General features: G+C 42.6%; 1 protein-coding gene across 4 annotated transcripts in view; it reads left to right on the forward strand.

The window, feature by feature from the left end:
- The window catches only part of nrg2 (neuregulin 2), a 118,168-nt gene that overhangs the window by 11,926 nt on the left and 93,018 nt on the right, over nucleotides 1-13,224 (forward strand). For all 4 annotated transcript variants that reach the window (XM_033029443.1, XM_033029446.1, XM_033029444.1 and 1 more), the window contains exon 2: nucleotides 9,862-10,024. In XM_033029443.1, the coding sequence (XP_032885334.1) occupies nucleotides 9,862-10,024 (163 nt within the window). The remainder of the gene's footprint in view (nucleotides 1-9,861; nucleotides 10,025-13,224) is intronic.

Below are 13,224 nucleotides of genomic sequence, written 5' to 3' on the forward strand. Positions count from 1 at the left end.
GGAGAATGTATAGACAGCACCTGTACTCAAGACCGAACCTCGGTTCAGTTTAGTTTATTGACATGTGTAGCGAGATACTGTGAAAAGCTTTTGTTGAACCTGGGTCTCTGGTGCTGAATGGCAGCAACTCTACAGCTACGCCACAGTGCCACCCCTTGCATCAGAATTTTGCAACAGGATGAGCAGGAGTATTGGCACCCTCTAGGTGCAATCTATCCCTCTCATACCATTCTTTCTCCCAAATCCTTTCTCCATCCTCCAGGCACATACATAAAGATCGTTGGTGGCAAAGGTTGTTTCAGAAGATGAAGCTTGAATGACCCATCTACCTAGAGCTGGGGAACCAAGGAACTGCAGATTCTGCATTACAAAAAAGGACGCAAAGTGCCGGGGTAACTCAGCAAGTCAGGTAGCATCCTTGGAGAAGATGGATAGGTGAAAATTTGGGTTGGAGGCCCTGCTTCCGACTGTAGTGCAATGTCGATTTAAGTCTGAAGAAGCTTCCCGACCCCAAATATCACCTATCCATGTTCTCCAGGGATGCTGCCTGACCCGCTGAGTTACCCCAGCACTTTGTGTCTTTTTTAACCTAGAACTGGGCACAGTTTATGTCCACCCTTTTTTCTGACATTGGGCCTCTAATACACCCACCGCAGTCATTCTGGTTGTTGTTTTAAAGCTGTGATATGTCCTATCTTCTCTTTCTGCCAGCATTTTCTTTTTGTTTTGTTTAGATTGGCCTTCTATTTTGTCTATAGGCATCTTTATTCTGAAAGAAAATGTTTGTAGTTTGAAGAATTGGAATGTTGATCCCATAGAGTAAAAAGTAATTCATCCGCGTTTAGCAAGTTATTTTCTGCTGCTCACGGTTAGCGGGTTACAATTGTAGTTTTTCAAAATAAAAGTGTGCCCGGGTTCTTAAATATGAGGGCCAATATGCTCTGCCTAGCGTGAAGAATCTCCATTCTGCTGGTGTCTTTTTTTTTTCAGTGTGGCTGATAAAATATATTTATTCACCTCCAGCTGCTAGAATTCTTTCAACTGTGGATTCATCCATTGAATCCTGGAGTGAATAAACCAATTCTTACTGGGTTCCATTGTCACTAACCAAATTCCTCAATGTTATATCTTGCTTCCACCGCTTCCCTGCTGACAATAGACTGGCTCAGTGAATGGTTTTATTCTGCCTGGTGGAACAGCATCCCTCTTCTCAACAGAACTGCCCCCTCCATCGACTCATTTAAGTCTAGACTTAAAACCTATTTCTACTCGCAAGCGTTTCTTGAGGTCCTTTGAGGGAGCGCTGTACGTATGTATGTATTTATGTATGTATGTATTGTTAGATCTGTGTACCATTGTATGTAGCAGGTTAGTACCTGCACTGATGTAAAGCACTTTGGTCAACGAGAGTTGTTTTTAAATGTGCTATGGAAATAAAATTGACTTCACTTGACTTGACTTGATGCAGGCTCTTTCAAGAAACAAGAAATGCTGGACTGCAAAAGGAATCTCTCACTAACCAATTGTGACTTCTGGTTTCTCAGGCCAGTCACTGTGTCCGGATCTTCAACACTGGTCACTGTGCCTCTATGACCTCCCAATCTTTTGATCCAAGGCAATAACTCTCGTGAGACTGATCACCTCAGAGTTGAGTGCGTGAACTAGCCAGCTGTTCTTGCAGATGTGGAGGCAAACATCTCACAACTTCTACAAGACACAAATTCTTGTTCCTCACACAACACTAAAATCTTAATGTGTAAGAAGAAACTGCAGATACTGATTTAAACCGAAGATAGACAAAAAAAGCTGGAGTAACTCAGCGGGACAGGCAGCATCGCTGGAGAGAAGTAAAATGTTAATCCTGTTTGACTTTTCAAAAAATAATGCTTCAGTGAAAGAAAGGCAAATCCATTTCATTTACATTTCTTCAGTCTTCTCTTTATCCATTTCCTCTTTTGCCTTTTCCCCCTGATTAATTCTGAAAAGTCATATGGACAGGAAAGCAAACACCATGCGTAATGGGCACAATATCTATCATTATGCAACCACCAACATTGTTAATGTTGAATTAGCTGCATTAATTGGCCATTCATCTAATTCCTTTGTGTGGTGTTCCTGTGTGCGAACTGGCCATTATTTATCAGCGGTGCATCCAGCAAATTCGCCATTTGAGAGGGAGCAATCCACCAAGATCTCACAAATAACAGATCAAGGCAAGGATTACTGGTCTTAATGACTACAGGCCTGTCGCACTGACCCTTGAAAGACTTGTGCTGGCCAAGCTGAAATATATCATGAACCCCCTGCGTACTCTCCCCTCTCCTCTACTCTCTCCACACCAATGACAGCACCTCCACTGACTCCTCTGTCAAGCTTCTCAAGTTTGCGGACGACACAACCCTGATGAGACTGATCCAGAATGGGGAGGAATCTGCCTACAGACAGGAAGTGACACAGCTGGCGTACTGGTGCCATCGCAACAACCTGGAGCTCAATGCTCTTAAGACGGTGGAATTGATTGTAGACTTTAGGAGAGCTCCCCCTCCCCTCACCCCACTCACCATCAACAACGCCACAGTCACATCTGTGGAGTCTTTTAAGTTCCTGGCAACCATAATCTCCAAGGACCTTAAATGGGGTGCCACCATCAACTCCACAGTCAAAAAGGCACAACAGAGGGTGTACTTCCTGCGGCAGCTGAGGAAGCACAATCTACCACAGGCAATGATGGTCCAATTCTATATGGTCATCGTAGAGTTTGTCTTCATCTTCTCCATCATGGTCTGGTTTGGCTCAGCCACCAAGCACGACATTCAGAGGCTGCAGCGAATCGTCCGATCAGCTGAGAATGTTATTGGCTGCAATCTTCCCTCCATTGATGAACTGTACACTGCAAGGGCCAGGAAGCGAGCGGGTAAGATCATCTCTGACCCTTCTCACCCTGGCCACAAACTCTTTGAATCACTTCCCTCTGGAAGGCGACATTAGACTGTCAAAGCTGCCACAGCCAGACATAAAAACAACTTTTTTTCCACGAGTAGTAGCTCGTCTCAATAACCAAAAATCTGTAGCCTCCTTTTGCTCTGGTATTTTATTTAATTCACATGTTTAATCAATAATGCTTTATTATTAATGTTTAACATTTTATGTGTCATTCCTAACTGTCACTGTATGTCATGTTGTCATTTGTGGTCGGAGCACCAAGGCAAATTCATTGTATGTGAATACTTGGCCAATAAAGTTATTAATTAATTAATTCGTTCAAATAATTTGAAAATGTTGAAATACATCAGTTTATTTGGTGAATGATAATGTCCTAGATAAAATAGGTATTTTACAGGGTTTGTCAAGCTGTGAATAAAGCCTATTTTGGCATCAAAAGCAACAAAAAGTAACACTTCTAAGGGATTTTGTTTTGTAAATCATTGGACTTTTAAGTTCCTTGGCACTGGGAAAGGTGTGTTAAATGTGCAGCATGCAATGGGCCAATACATGGTTTGTGCAACGGTTCATTAATACAAAAGCCAAGCTCAAGACATCTTTGTTGTTCCACTGGTGTACAGTAAAGCAGGAAGGACACAGGCCTGTATTTAAAATCATGGGGTGAAAGGGTTGGTTGGAGGAAGGGTGGAAGCACCATGGCTGGATGGATCGTTCAAGGTGGACCCTTGTTGAGATGGAATATAGGGAGTGAGAGGAGGATCAAGTCCATCGTTTGCTTGTGGTGATCGGATGATTAAAGTTGCAATCATGTTAAAGGCTTGAAGGCATCATTTTTTTCCACAAATAATATACTTTATTCATAGCATTTAGAGATACATAATACAGGAGATTCTCATGCCATCTTTTGCAGTATGAGAAATATCATGCCATTTGTATACCAGATTTACATTAATTTTTTCTTTTACATATTTTCCAACAAGCAATGTCAAGGCTTTAGTCCCTTGGTGTACTGTGATGAAGAAAGCAGGAAGCATGGTTTTTACCCATGGGCGATTAATGACAACAAGTCTTCAGAACAGGCCAGTTTGCAACATTCATTCACTTAATGCTGAAAGAAAGCAGGTTCTTGCCAGAATAGAGAGCAAGTTGATAATTTTCCAGCAGTAGGTAATGTGTCTTGTCGAATATCTGTGGGAATAACACATAGAGCACAAAGTCCTGGGTTATATAACTGTTCAGGATAAATCTCAGCAAAGAGCACTGCGCCTTTCTCCTGACCTTCTTGTGAGTACACGTTCGTGAAGGAAATGGAAAACAAGCTCGCCACCCCCAGCTGGTGCCCCAAGGGAGAATATGGATATTCAAGATTGAATAGGGAGGGATCCTTCCCACAATTAGCCAAGCAACTTCATGGTGCTTTTCGAAATGTGCCCTAGTACTGGGTGGAGCCTGTAGATAAACTGAAGCAGAAGCTGGGATTTGGGAGCTGTGCTCTCTCTTGATTGCGGGGAAGAATCTAGTCATCAAATGCAAGGTGTTCGCAGTGTTGGTGAACAAAGATTTGACCTACAACAACCCTCTCCTGAACTGCAGCAGTCATTTGAGCGGCCCACCTTTTCATCCAGAGGCTAAATGGGTTGTGTCTATGGAGACACTGTGCACACATTTCTAAAGAATGAGAGCACAAAATATATTAATTACTCATCATGATGCCCCCCTTTGTGTGAGTCTGCATCAAATTGTACACAGAATCTGCTAATACAGGAAAGATGTGGCAACATGCTAAATTTTAAACTATTCCAAGTGTTGTGAAGGAGGGAATCTGGCAAAATTGCAGACTTCTAGCTTGATGTCATCATCGCCGGTCACTCGAAATGAGTATGACTGTCCTTGACGTTGTTGGTCCCAGATCATGTGTTGCTATCTGTTTCCTGAAGAAATTTTAAAATGCAATGCATAAAATCAATAACATGGGATGTGAATTCCAAGGCCTCCAACTCCATTGTTAATGAGTCTTCTTCCTCGTGTCCGGCCACCTTCACGTCTTTCCGGTCGGCCAGTGACGGTTGACGGTCGGTGGTTGCAGAATTGGCTATTTCAGTCAGTCACTGTGGTACAGTTTGTGTCGTCAGCATTGGAGGCTTCTGCTTGCATCCCATTGTTAATGAGTGATGGTGCTAATCACCACTGCAGCCAAAAATCAAAAAGGCATGAAGGTATAAAATAGAAAATGCTGTTTATACTCAGTGGCTCAGATGGCATCTGTAGAGAGAGAATCTGAGTTAATGAGTACATCAGACCTCTCATCAGAAATCAGAATATATTTTTGAAGTACATCTCTTTTGTGATATAGGCATAATAATTTATCGTGAGGAGATGGGTGCGAAACTGTGCAGTCTGGAGAAAATTCTTATCACTTACAGTAGATTGGGATTTTCTATGAATCATGAATCCTGGGTGGTGGGTGAGTGGCACGAGCTGCCGGAGGAGGAAGTTGAGGCAGGTACTGTCACAATGTTTAAGAAGCATTTAGACAGGTACATGGACACGATAGGTTTGGAGGGATATGGGGTGAACGCCGGCAAGTGGCACTAATGCATGTTGGTCGCAATGGGCAAGTTGGGCCGAAGGACCTGGATGACTCTATGAAGACACTGTGTATTCCATGCTGAAATACAACTGGTGGTTGCTGATTTTGTTTTCCCACTGTAATCATCACTACAAATTGCGGGCTATGTTATTATCTATGGTGTGTTTCCACACAACATGAGAGTTGAGTATAAGGCAAGTGAGAGAAGGTCGGTTGGGGTGGAGTGCAGGTCGGTCTCTGAACAAAATATTGTTCCGTGGAGCTGTAAGGAAAACAAACCAGCATGGGAGGGTGCAGGAAAGGATGAGGGGATCAGTATTCATCTGTCTGAGTTATTTAATCACTCTGTTCTGAACACTCATTCCAATTACCTTCAGTGGCTGCACCTACAGTAAGCCACCTTTGGCCAGTCTTTCATCAGGGATATGCAGAGGATTACAAGAGCTGTGTAATACTTTGGATAATCTGTCAAGGTCATGCATCCGTGCTGGGGGAGGGAAGCCGGTCAAAGCACAAAGCAGCCTGGATCAGAGGAGTAGGTCGCAGTCAGTAAGAAATAATGCTTGGGAGTTCTGCATTGAGATAATGTTATGACTTGGTCTGGTCACATGAACTGGCTAGTTAGGTGACCTAGAACTTAAGCCCAACATCACCCACCATCATCCTGCAATTAATCGAGGACATCAGGCATATCCCCAGTTAATAACAGGGAATGACGAGGAACATTAAAAGGACAATGAATTTGCTGAATAGACGATAGAAAGTAAAAGCAGCAGGGAATGTTTAATAACTGCGTCAGAAATAGAATTGGAAGTTGGCTATTCAAAAAGGTCATGGCTAAACCTTTACCTCAGCACCATTTTACCTTGATGTCCTTAGTATCCAAAAAGGTAGATTATTTTGCACAGTGATGAGGAGGAGGGGTTGATAAATGGGACTGAGATGCAGGTGATCACAGGTGGTGCAGAGAGTAGAACTGCTGCCTCAAAGCTCTAGTGACTCAGCCTTAATCCTGACCTCCAGCACTGTGTGTGTGGAGTTTGCACATTCCCTGATTCCTCTCCCAAGCCAAAGACAGGCTGCTTGATAGTTTGGCTGCTGCAAATTGGCTCCAAAGTGCAGGCGAGTGGTAAAATCAGGATGGGAATGTGGGGTGAATATGCTACAGGCAAAATAGGAGACGTGAGATTGCACAGTGACCCAGTATTGACCTGATGGGCCAAATAGCCTTCACCTATAGTAAAACGGCACCAGTGTTAGGTAGTTCAACTTTCTGAAAAGTAATTTGTATTCATAATGCCTTGGACGAAAATTATGGACCTTTAAAAAAAATTCCATTAACAGAATACAAACCGACTGCCGTATACACATCATTTTCTTTACCTTTCAATATGAATAAGAATGATATTCATTCAACTTAGACTGCAGTCAAAGTGGTACACATTCTGCTCAATATTAAACTCAATTTCATTGCAAAGGAAAACCAGTGGGAATTTACAGCAAGTAGCCAGAGAGAACACAATTGTATTTGATTTTGTTTCCATGACTCCATGTGCTTCAAAATGATCTGCTCAATTCTACAGAAGATTTGCAGTATTAGAAATAATAATGATGTCCAAATCTGTTACCCGATACAAAGTTTAAGAATTGTGTTGCAGCATTCTGGCAAAGTATTCACCTGTGCCACCCAGTTACTGAAATAATAGTTCTCTTTCAGTCACCACATGTTTCAAGTGAAAATCTACAAGGAACCTGCAAAGTCTGAAATAAAACCAGAGAAAGCTGGAAGCATTCAGCAATTTAGTTAGAATCTGTAACATTTCAGGTCATAAGGAATAGGAGTCGAATTAGGCCATTCGGCCCATCAAGTCGACTCCTCCATTCAATCATGGTTGATCTATCTCTCCCTCCTTACCTCGATCTAGGTCCAAGATCCTCCATGTGTGGGCAAGTTGGAGAGAAATGGGAATAAAAAACAAGCGGGGGTGGGGAGTTATGGGCCTGTCCCACTTAGGCGATTTTTCAGGCGACTGCCGGCGACTGTCAATGGCGACTGCCAGAGTGGAACAGACACACACATCGCTTCCTTAACCAGCCCGTTATGCAGGAGGGGGACAGGGAACGCTGTCTGAGTGAAATTCACACAGTGCAAAGCCAATTTGATACAGACACACACCGCGATTAACAGGAAGGTTGGCGCTGTAATTAAGACGGTGAAAGCACAGTGTACGAGAAGGGGCACATAAGTCCTTTAAAAGAGGGGGGAGAAGGAGTGGAGCCAACCTTTAAGAAGCCAGAGATACACGGCTGTGAAGCTCGACGGACATTAACATTACCGGTTGGTTATCCTTGGTTCTGAAAACTACTGCTTACGTTTTTTTTCCCAATGAGCCAATGAAATTCACTAGTCAGCACCAGCTAGAACCTACGTGAACCTTCGAGAACCTTTGACCTCCTGGCAACCTACTAGTACCTCCTGGTGACCCACCTACGGCATGAGAATTCTCGCTACTCTCCATGGCGGCTTCGTTCTGGTCGCCGCTAATTTTTCAACATGTTGAAAAATTCACGGTGACCACAATGAGACCACGACTGCGGGAACTCCTCACGACCATGAAGATGACTCCCCGGCAACTACCCGCAAACACGTGGCGCCCATGCGGCGACTGTATAGTCTCCTGCAGTCGCCTAAAAAGTCACCTAAGTGGGACAGACCCATAAGGGAGGAGATCCAACTATGTCTGGTGGATTGTTACTGTGGGGATATGTCGCAGAGATCATGTGGTCCAGTGGTTCAATGGGGCAATTGAAAAAAATAAATGATGGCAGGTAGAAAGTGAGAATGCAAGGAAATTAAAAAGTTTGGAAATGCAGGATTGTAGACAAGCCCAACAGTTTAGGCTGTGCTCAAACAGAGAAAACCTGAACCAAAATCCAAAAATGGCCAGTAAAAATGGCCAAAAATGTCCCCGATGTGGGGGAAATCCAGAACTAGGGGGCACAGTTTAAGAATGAGGGGTAGGCCATTTAGGACTGAGATGAGGAAAAACTTTTTCTCCCAGAGAGTTTGAATCTGTGGAATTCTCTGCCATAGAAGACAGAGGAGGTAAATCCACTGGATGTTTTCCAGAGAGAGTTAGATATAGCTCATAGGGAATCAAGGCATATGGGGAGAAAGCAGGAATGGGGTACTGATTTTGGATGATCAGCCTTGATCATATTGAATTGGCTGGAACGGCCGAATGGGCTACTCCTGCACCTATTTTCTATGTCTAAGTTGCTATGTGATACAAACAGAAATAGCAAACTAACTGAAGTTGTAGAATTCAATTTTGAAGCCAGAATTCTGCAGTGTGCCCAGATGGTCGATGAAATTATGTTTCCTGAGCTTACATTGAGCCTCCTAATACCAATCCAAGAGTCAGGAAGGGCAGATTGGGATGGTGAATTAAAGAGACGGGCTGCAGATTGCTTTGAGTCACCCCTGTGGAATGAATATGGGTGCTCTGCCAAGTTGACACCCAGTCTGGGTTTGGTTTCTCCAGTGGTTGAAGGGAGTTTACAAAAGAACAAACTAGAAGTCACCTAGGGAACTGTCCTTCGAAAGACAGAAATGGAAGGGAAGAGGGTGATGTGTTTGGTTGTGGAATTTTGTTGCAGCTGGCAAAGGTTATTGAATCTTGAGTCCAGAAGGCTTGCGATGTGCCTAGATGGAAGATATTTCTGTTTCCATCAGAATTAGACATTTTTTCTTGTAGGTTGTATGTGATATTGGATTGTTTTCCCTTCCCATTGAGCATGTCCTACATCCCTGTAATTTGCAACTTTTACATTCCATTGGTTGTGTTCTCACTCTCTAACTGCTCTCATTTCATAGTTTTTGTTTATATATTTCTCTCTAGCAGTCCCAATGAACCCATCAACAAAATGTCCTCTGAAATTAATCCTTTGGGTTAATCCTCTGTCCCCTCTCTCTCTGGAAAAAAACGAACATATTTCCTCACCTTTCCAATTGTCACAAAGAGTCTTTCACCTGAAACATAATTTTGTTTGTCTTTCCACAGATGCTGCCTGACCTGCTAAGTATTTTCAGTGTTTTATTTTACATATTGCAATTACTATGATGGAGGACTTGCAGGATATCGACTTAATTCCTGGGTTAATGAGGAGTTTTACTAAAATTAAGACACCTCTTCAATAGAAGCTCCCACCCCCAAATGCCAAAGTATTTCTGGACACTTTTATTATGTTTGTATTTCAATTGAACACCAGTTGTTAGATTGGCTCTTCCAGTGCACTGACTCCAGGGTTAATTTGTGTCTTCGCAGATGGTCCACCAAAGTTGAAGAAACTGAAGAACCAAACTATTCTTGAAGGACAAAAACTTTCTCTGAAATGTGAGGCAGTGGGGAATTCCCAGCCCACGTATAAGTGGTTCAAAGATGGAGCGGAGATTAAAAAAAGCAAAGCAATAAGGATAAAAACTGGGAAGTAAGTTAACAAAAAATATATTTTTGCTTTATATCAGGTAATTCTTCCATTAATTCATACTTCATATGTAATGCTGTTTTAAGGCCTTAGTTAAAGCAGCATTATATATGAAGTAGATAGAATAAGCTATTATATAAGAGAAACTTACCAATGGACTATAGAATATGGAATCATAACATGATACATTAGAATAACTAATGCCCCTGTCCCACTTAGGAAACCTGAACGGAAACCTCTGTAGACTTTGCGCCCCACCCAAGGTTTCCGTGCGGTTCCCGGAGGTTACAGGTGGTTGCCGGAGGTTGCAGGTAGTGGAAGCAGGTAGGGAGACTGACAAAAACCTCCGGGAACCGCACGGAAACCTTGGGTGGGGCGCAAAGTCTCCAGAGGTTTCTGTTCAGGTTTCCTAAGTATTGCAGGGGCATAAGATTGTGATTGACTCCAGGCCATATAATATCGGTTATATGATTGAATTGTTTCATTCTGATAGATGTAAGAAAACTCAGCTAGAAATATAGCTTCTTTGCACTGTAACATCAGAGCTGTGAGATTGAAAGTCGATTTTTTCTGCAGTAATGTGTGATAGCAACTATTTCAAAATAGTTTCACTATAGTTTGGAAATTCCATTCGATGATCTCTCTATGAGTCAAAATTGTGCATCTGAAAAGTTATCTGCTACAGAAGTGCAGAAAAGCAAGGGTGGCACAGTGGCACCGTTAGTAGAGCTGCTGCCTCACAGCGCCAGAGACATGGGTTTGATCCAGATTTCAGGTCCTGTCTGTGTGGAGTTTGTGTGTTCTCTCCATGACTGTGTGAGTTTCCTCCGGCTGCTCCAGTATTGTCCCACGTCTAAACGATTTACAGGTTTGTGGCCTCTGTAAAATTGCCCCTAGTGAGTAGGGAGTGGATGAGAAAGTGGTTTAACATGGAAGTAGTATAAATGGGTGATCGATGGCCCGCATGGATTTAAATCAACATCGCCAGTCCCTCTTCTGAAGCTCTGGTGACTTTGAAGGTTTTTTATGTCTTTCTTGCATTCAAGGCCATGAACCTGGGGCAAGATTTCCACAGTCTCACTTAGAGAAATCTGGCATCTATCAGAGTGTAACAGACAGGAAAGTCTTCCACACCTGGAAAGATGTTAAACAGTGTGGTGGGCAAACAAGTATCATTTGCAGGGGCACGGTCTCAAATTCCATTGTACGTTGAATAGTGTTTGTGGGTTGCAGCTGAGCTCTTACCAGTTTTGACCACATTAATTGTGTATGTCATGGAAGAAGTTACGGAGAGGATAATCTAGGTAGCAACAGATGGGAATAGTCTCAGTCAGGGAGTAATTAGCGCCTTGAGGATTAGGACCAGCCATTGCATGAGGGATAATTGATTTGCTGCAGGGATTGGGGGGAGTATTTGGGATCACTTGGGGGAGTGTATTGTTGTGTTTGCGATTATATTGGAGCATGACTGCTTAGAAGTTGCACAGCAAATCCTATTCAAATAATGACAAAGAGACCTCACATGTGATGGCTGCTTCTGCACAAATGCAATTCAGCACAGCATTATGTCGCTGGTTTATGATCATTGTTTTGCCTCAGAAAGCAAGGTCAAATTCAGCTGTAAATTTTCATTTAGTATAAATAGGTGACAGGGAAGGGGTTTCTACTGAAGTTACATGTAGTTAACCAGAGCCCTTCATGCAACATAAACAGCTGAAGGAGGATTGCATAAGCAATCAGTTTAGCAAATGCACTTTCAATTGACTACACATAGGCTTTTAAGTTATAAACAAAGCAGGTTGATCTATTACTCTGGAGCCCAAGTGAACTACCAGCTGGCTTTTTCCTGATTGCCATTAATGCTTACTGCTAAATCTGGAGGTGATAATATTTGACTAGCTAACAGATTGACTATCTTTCTTCACCACGTCTAGAAATTGGACTGCATACCCTGATTTTGTGTGCTATCCAACCCAAATTTTAATCCAAAATTTAAATGTAATGACCTTATTTGAATTGTTTGGCTGTCTTCTGTACATTTGATAGGTAATGCAAAGAGGAACGAGGACATTTGCAGTGGTATCTAAGGAGGCAATGTCAGGCTACTCCCTCCCTGGTTTTCAGTAGCATTTGAATGGCTTATATAGGAATGGACAAGGATACTCATACTGAGAAGTAAGCTATCTCAGAGACAGTGAAGTACATTTAGAAAGGAGATGAGGAGGGTTTAATTTTCACCAGAGGGTGCTGAATCTGTGGAATTCATTGCCACAAATGGCTGTAGAGGCCAAGTCATTGGGTATTTTTAAAGTAGAGACTGACAGGTTCTTAATTTGTGAGGGTGTCAAAGGTTGCAGGGAGAAGGCAGGAGAATGGGGTTGAGAGGGAAAGATAGGTCTGCCATGATTAAATGGCGGAGTAGACTCGATAAGCTGAATGGCATAATTCTGCTCTTGTGACCTTATGAAGTCAGCGTCTGTGTCCATAGGACATTTAGAGGTTCTAGTCCGGTGCCGAGAAACCAACTCAAGTAGATCAAGTAAATTAGAAACATTAAAAAATCATAGAAAAATAGGTGCATTCGGCCCTTCGAGCCAGCGAGCCATTCAATATGATCTTGGCTGATCATCTAAATCAGTATACCATTCCTGCCTTTTCCCCATATCCCTTGATTCCTTTTGCCCTAAGAGCTAACTCTAACACTCTCTTGAAAAAGTAAATTATTTAACTCACTTCACTCTTATTATCTCAACACTTTCCCTTCACCCCTTCCCTAAAACCTGTTACTTGGCCCATCACCTTTTCCCCCTTCCCCACCCCGTCCCCAATCTTCAACTTTGCCCTCGCCCCCTCTCATCAGGCAATTACCCCACTCACAGACCTGAACCCTCAATATCTGTTTCTGCTGTAGAAAGGTCTTATCACGTTTAAGACAAATTCAGTGATGGCCTTGAATTGCTCACCTTGCTGAAACAATGCAAGTAATGAAAATGGGATTAGTGTAAATGGTGCTTGACGGTTGGTGTAGCCTTTGTAAGCAGTTTCCATGCTGTTTGACTTTATAAAATACGAGGCATCTGATTTTAATTACCTTCATCAATTCCGTCAGTCCGCATTAATTTGCTTGATAGGGAGAAGGCAACCTTAGACTACAAATTAATGTGGACTGATGGAACTGATGAAGGTAATTAAAATCAGATGCC

The sequence above is a fragment of the Amblyraja radiata genome, chromosome 11 (assembly GCF_010909765.2).
Source record: "Amblyraja radiata isolate CabotCenter1 chromosome 11, sAmbRad1.1.pri, whole genome shotgun sequence".
NCBI lineage: Eukaryota > Metazoa > Chordata > Chondrichthyes > Rajiformes > Rajidae > Amblyraja > Amblyraja radiata.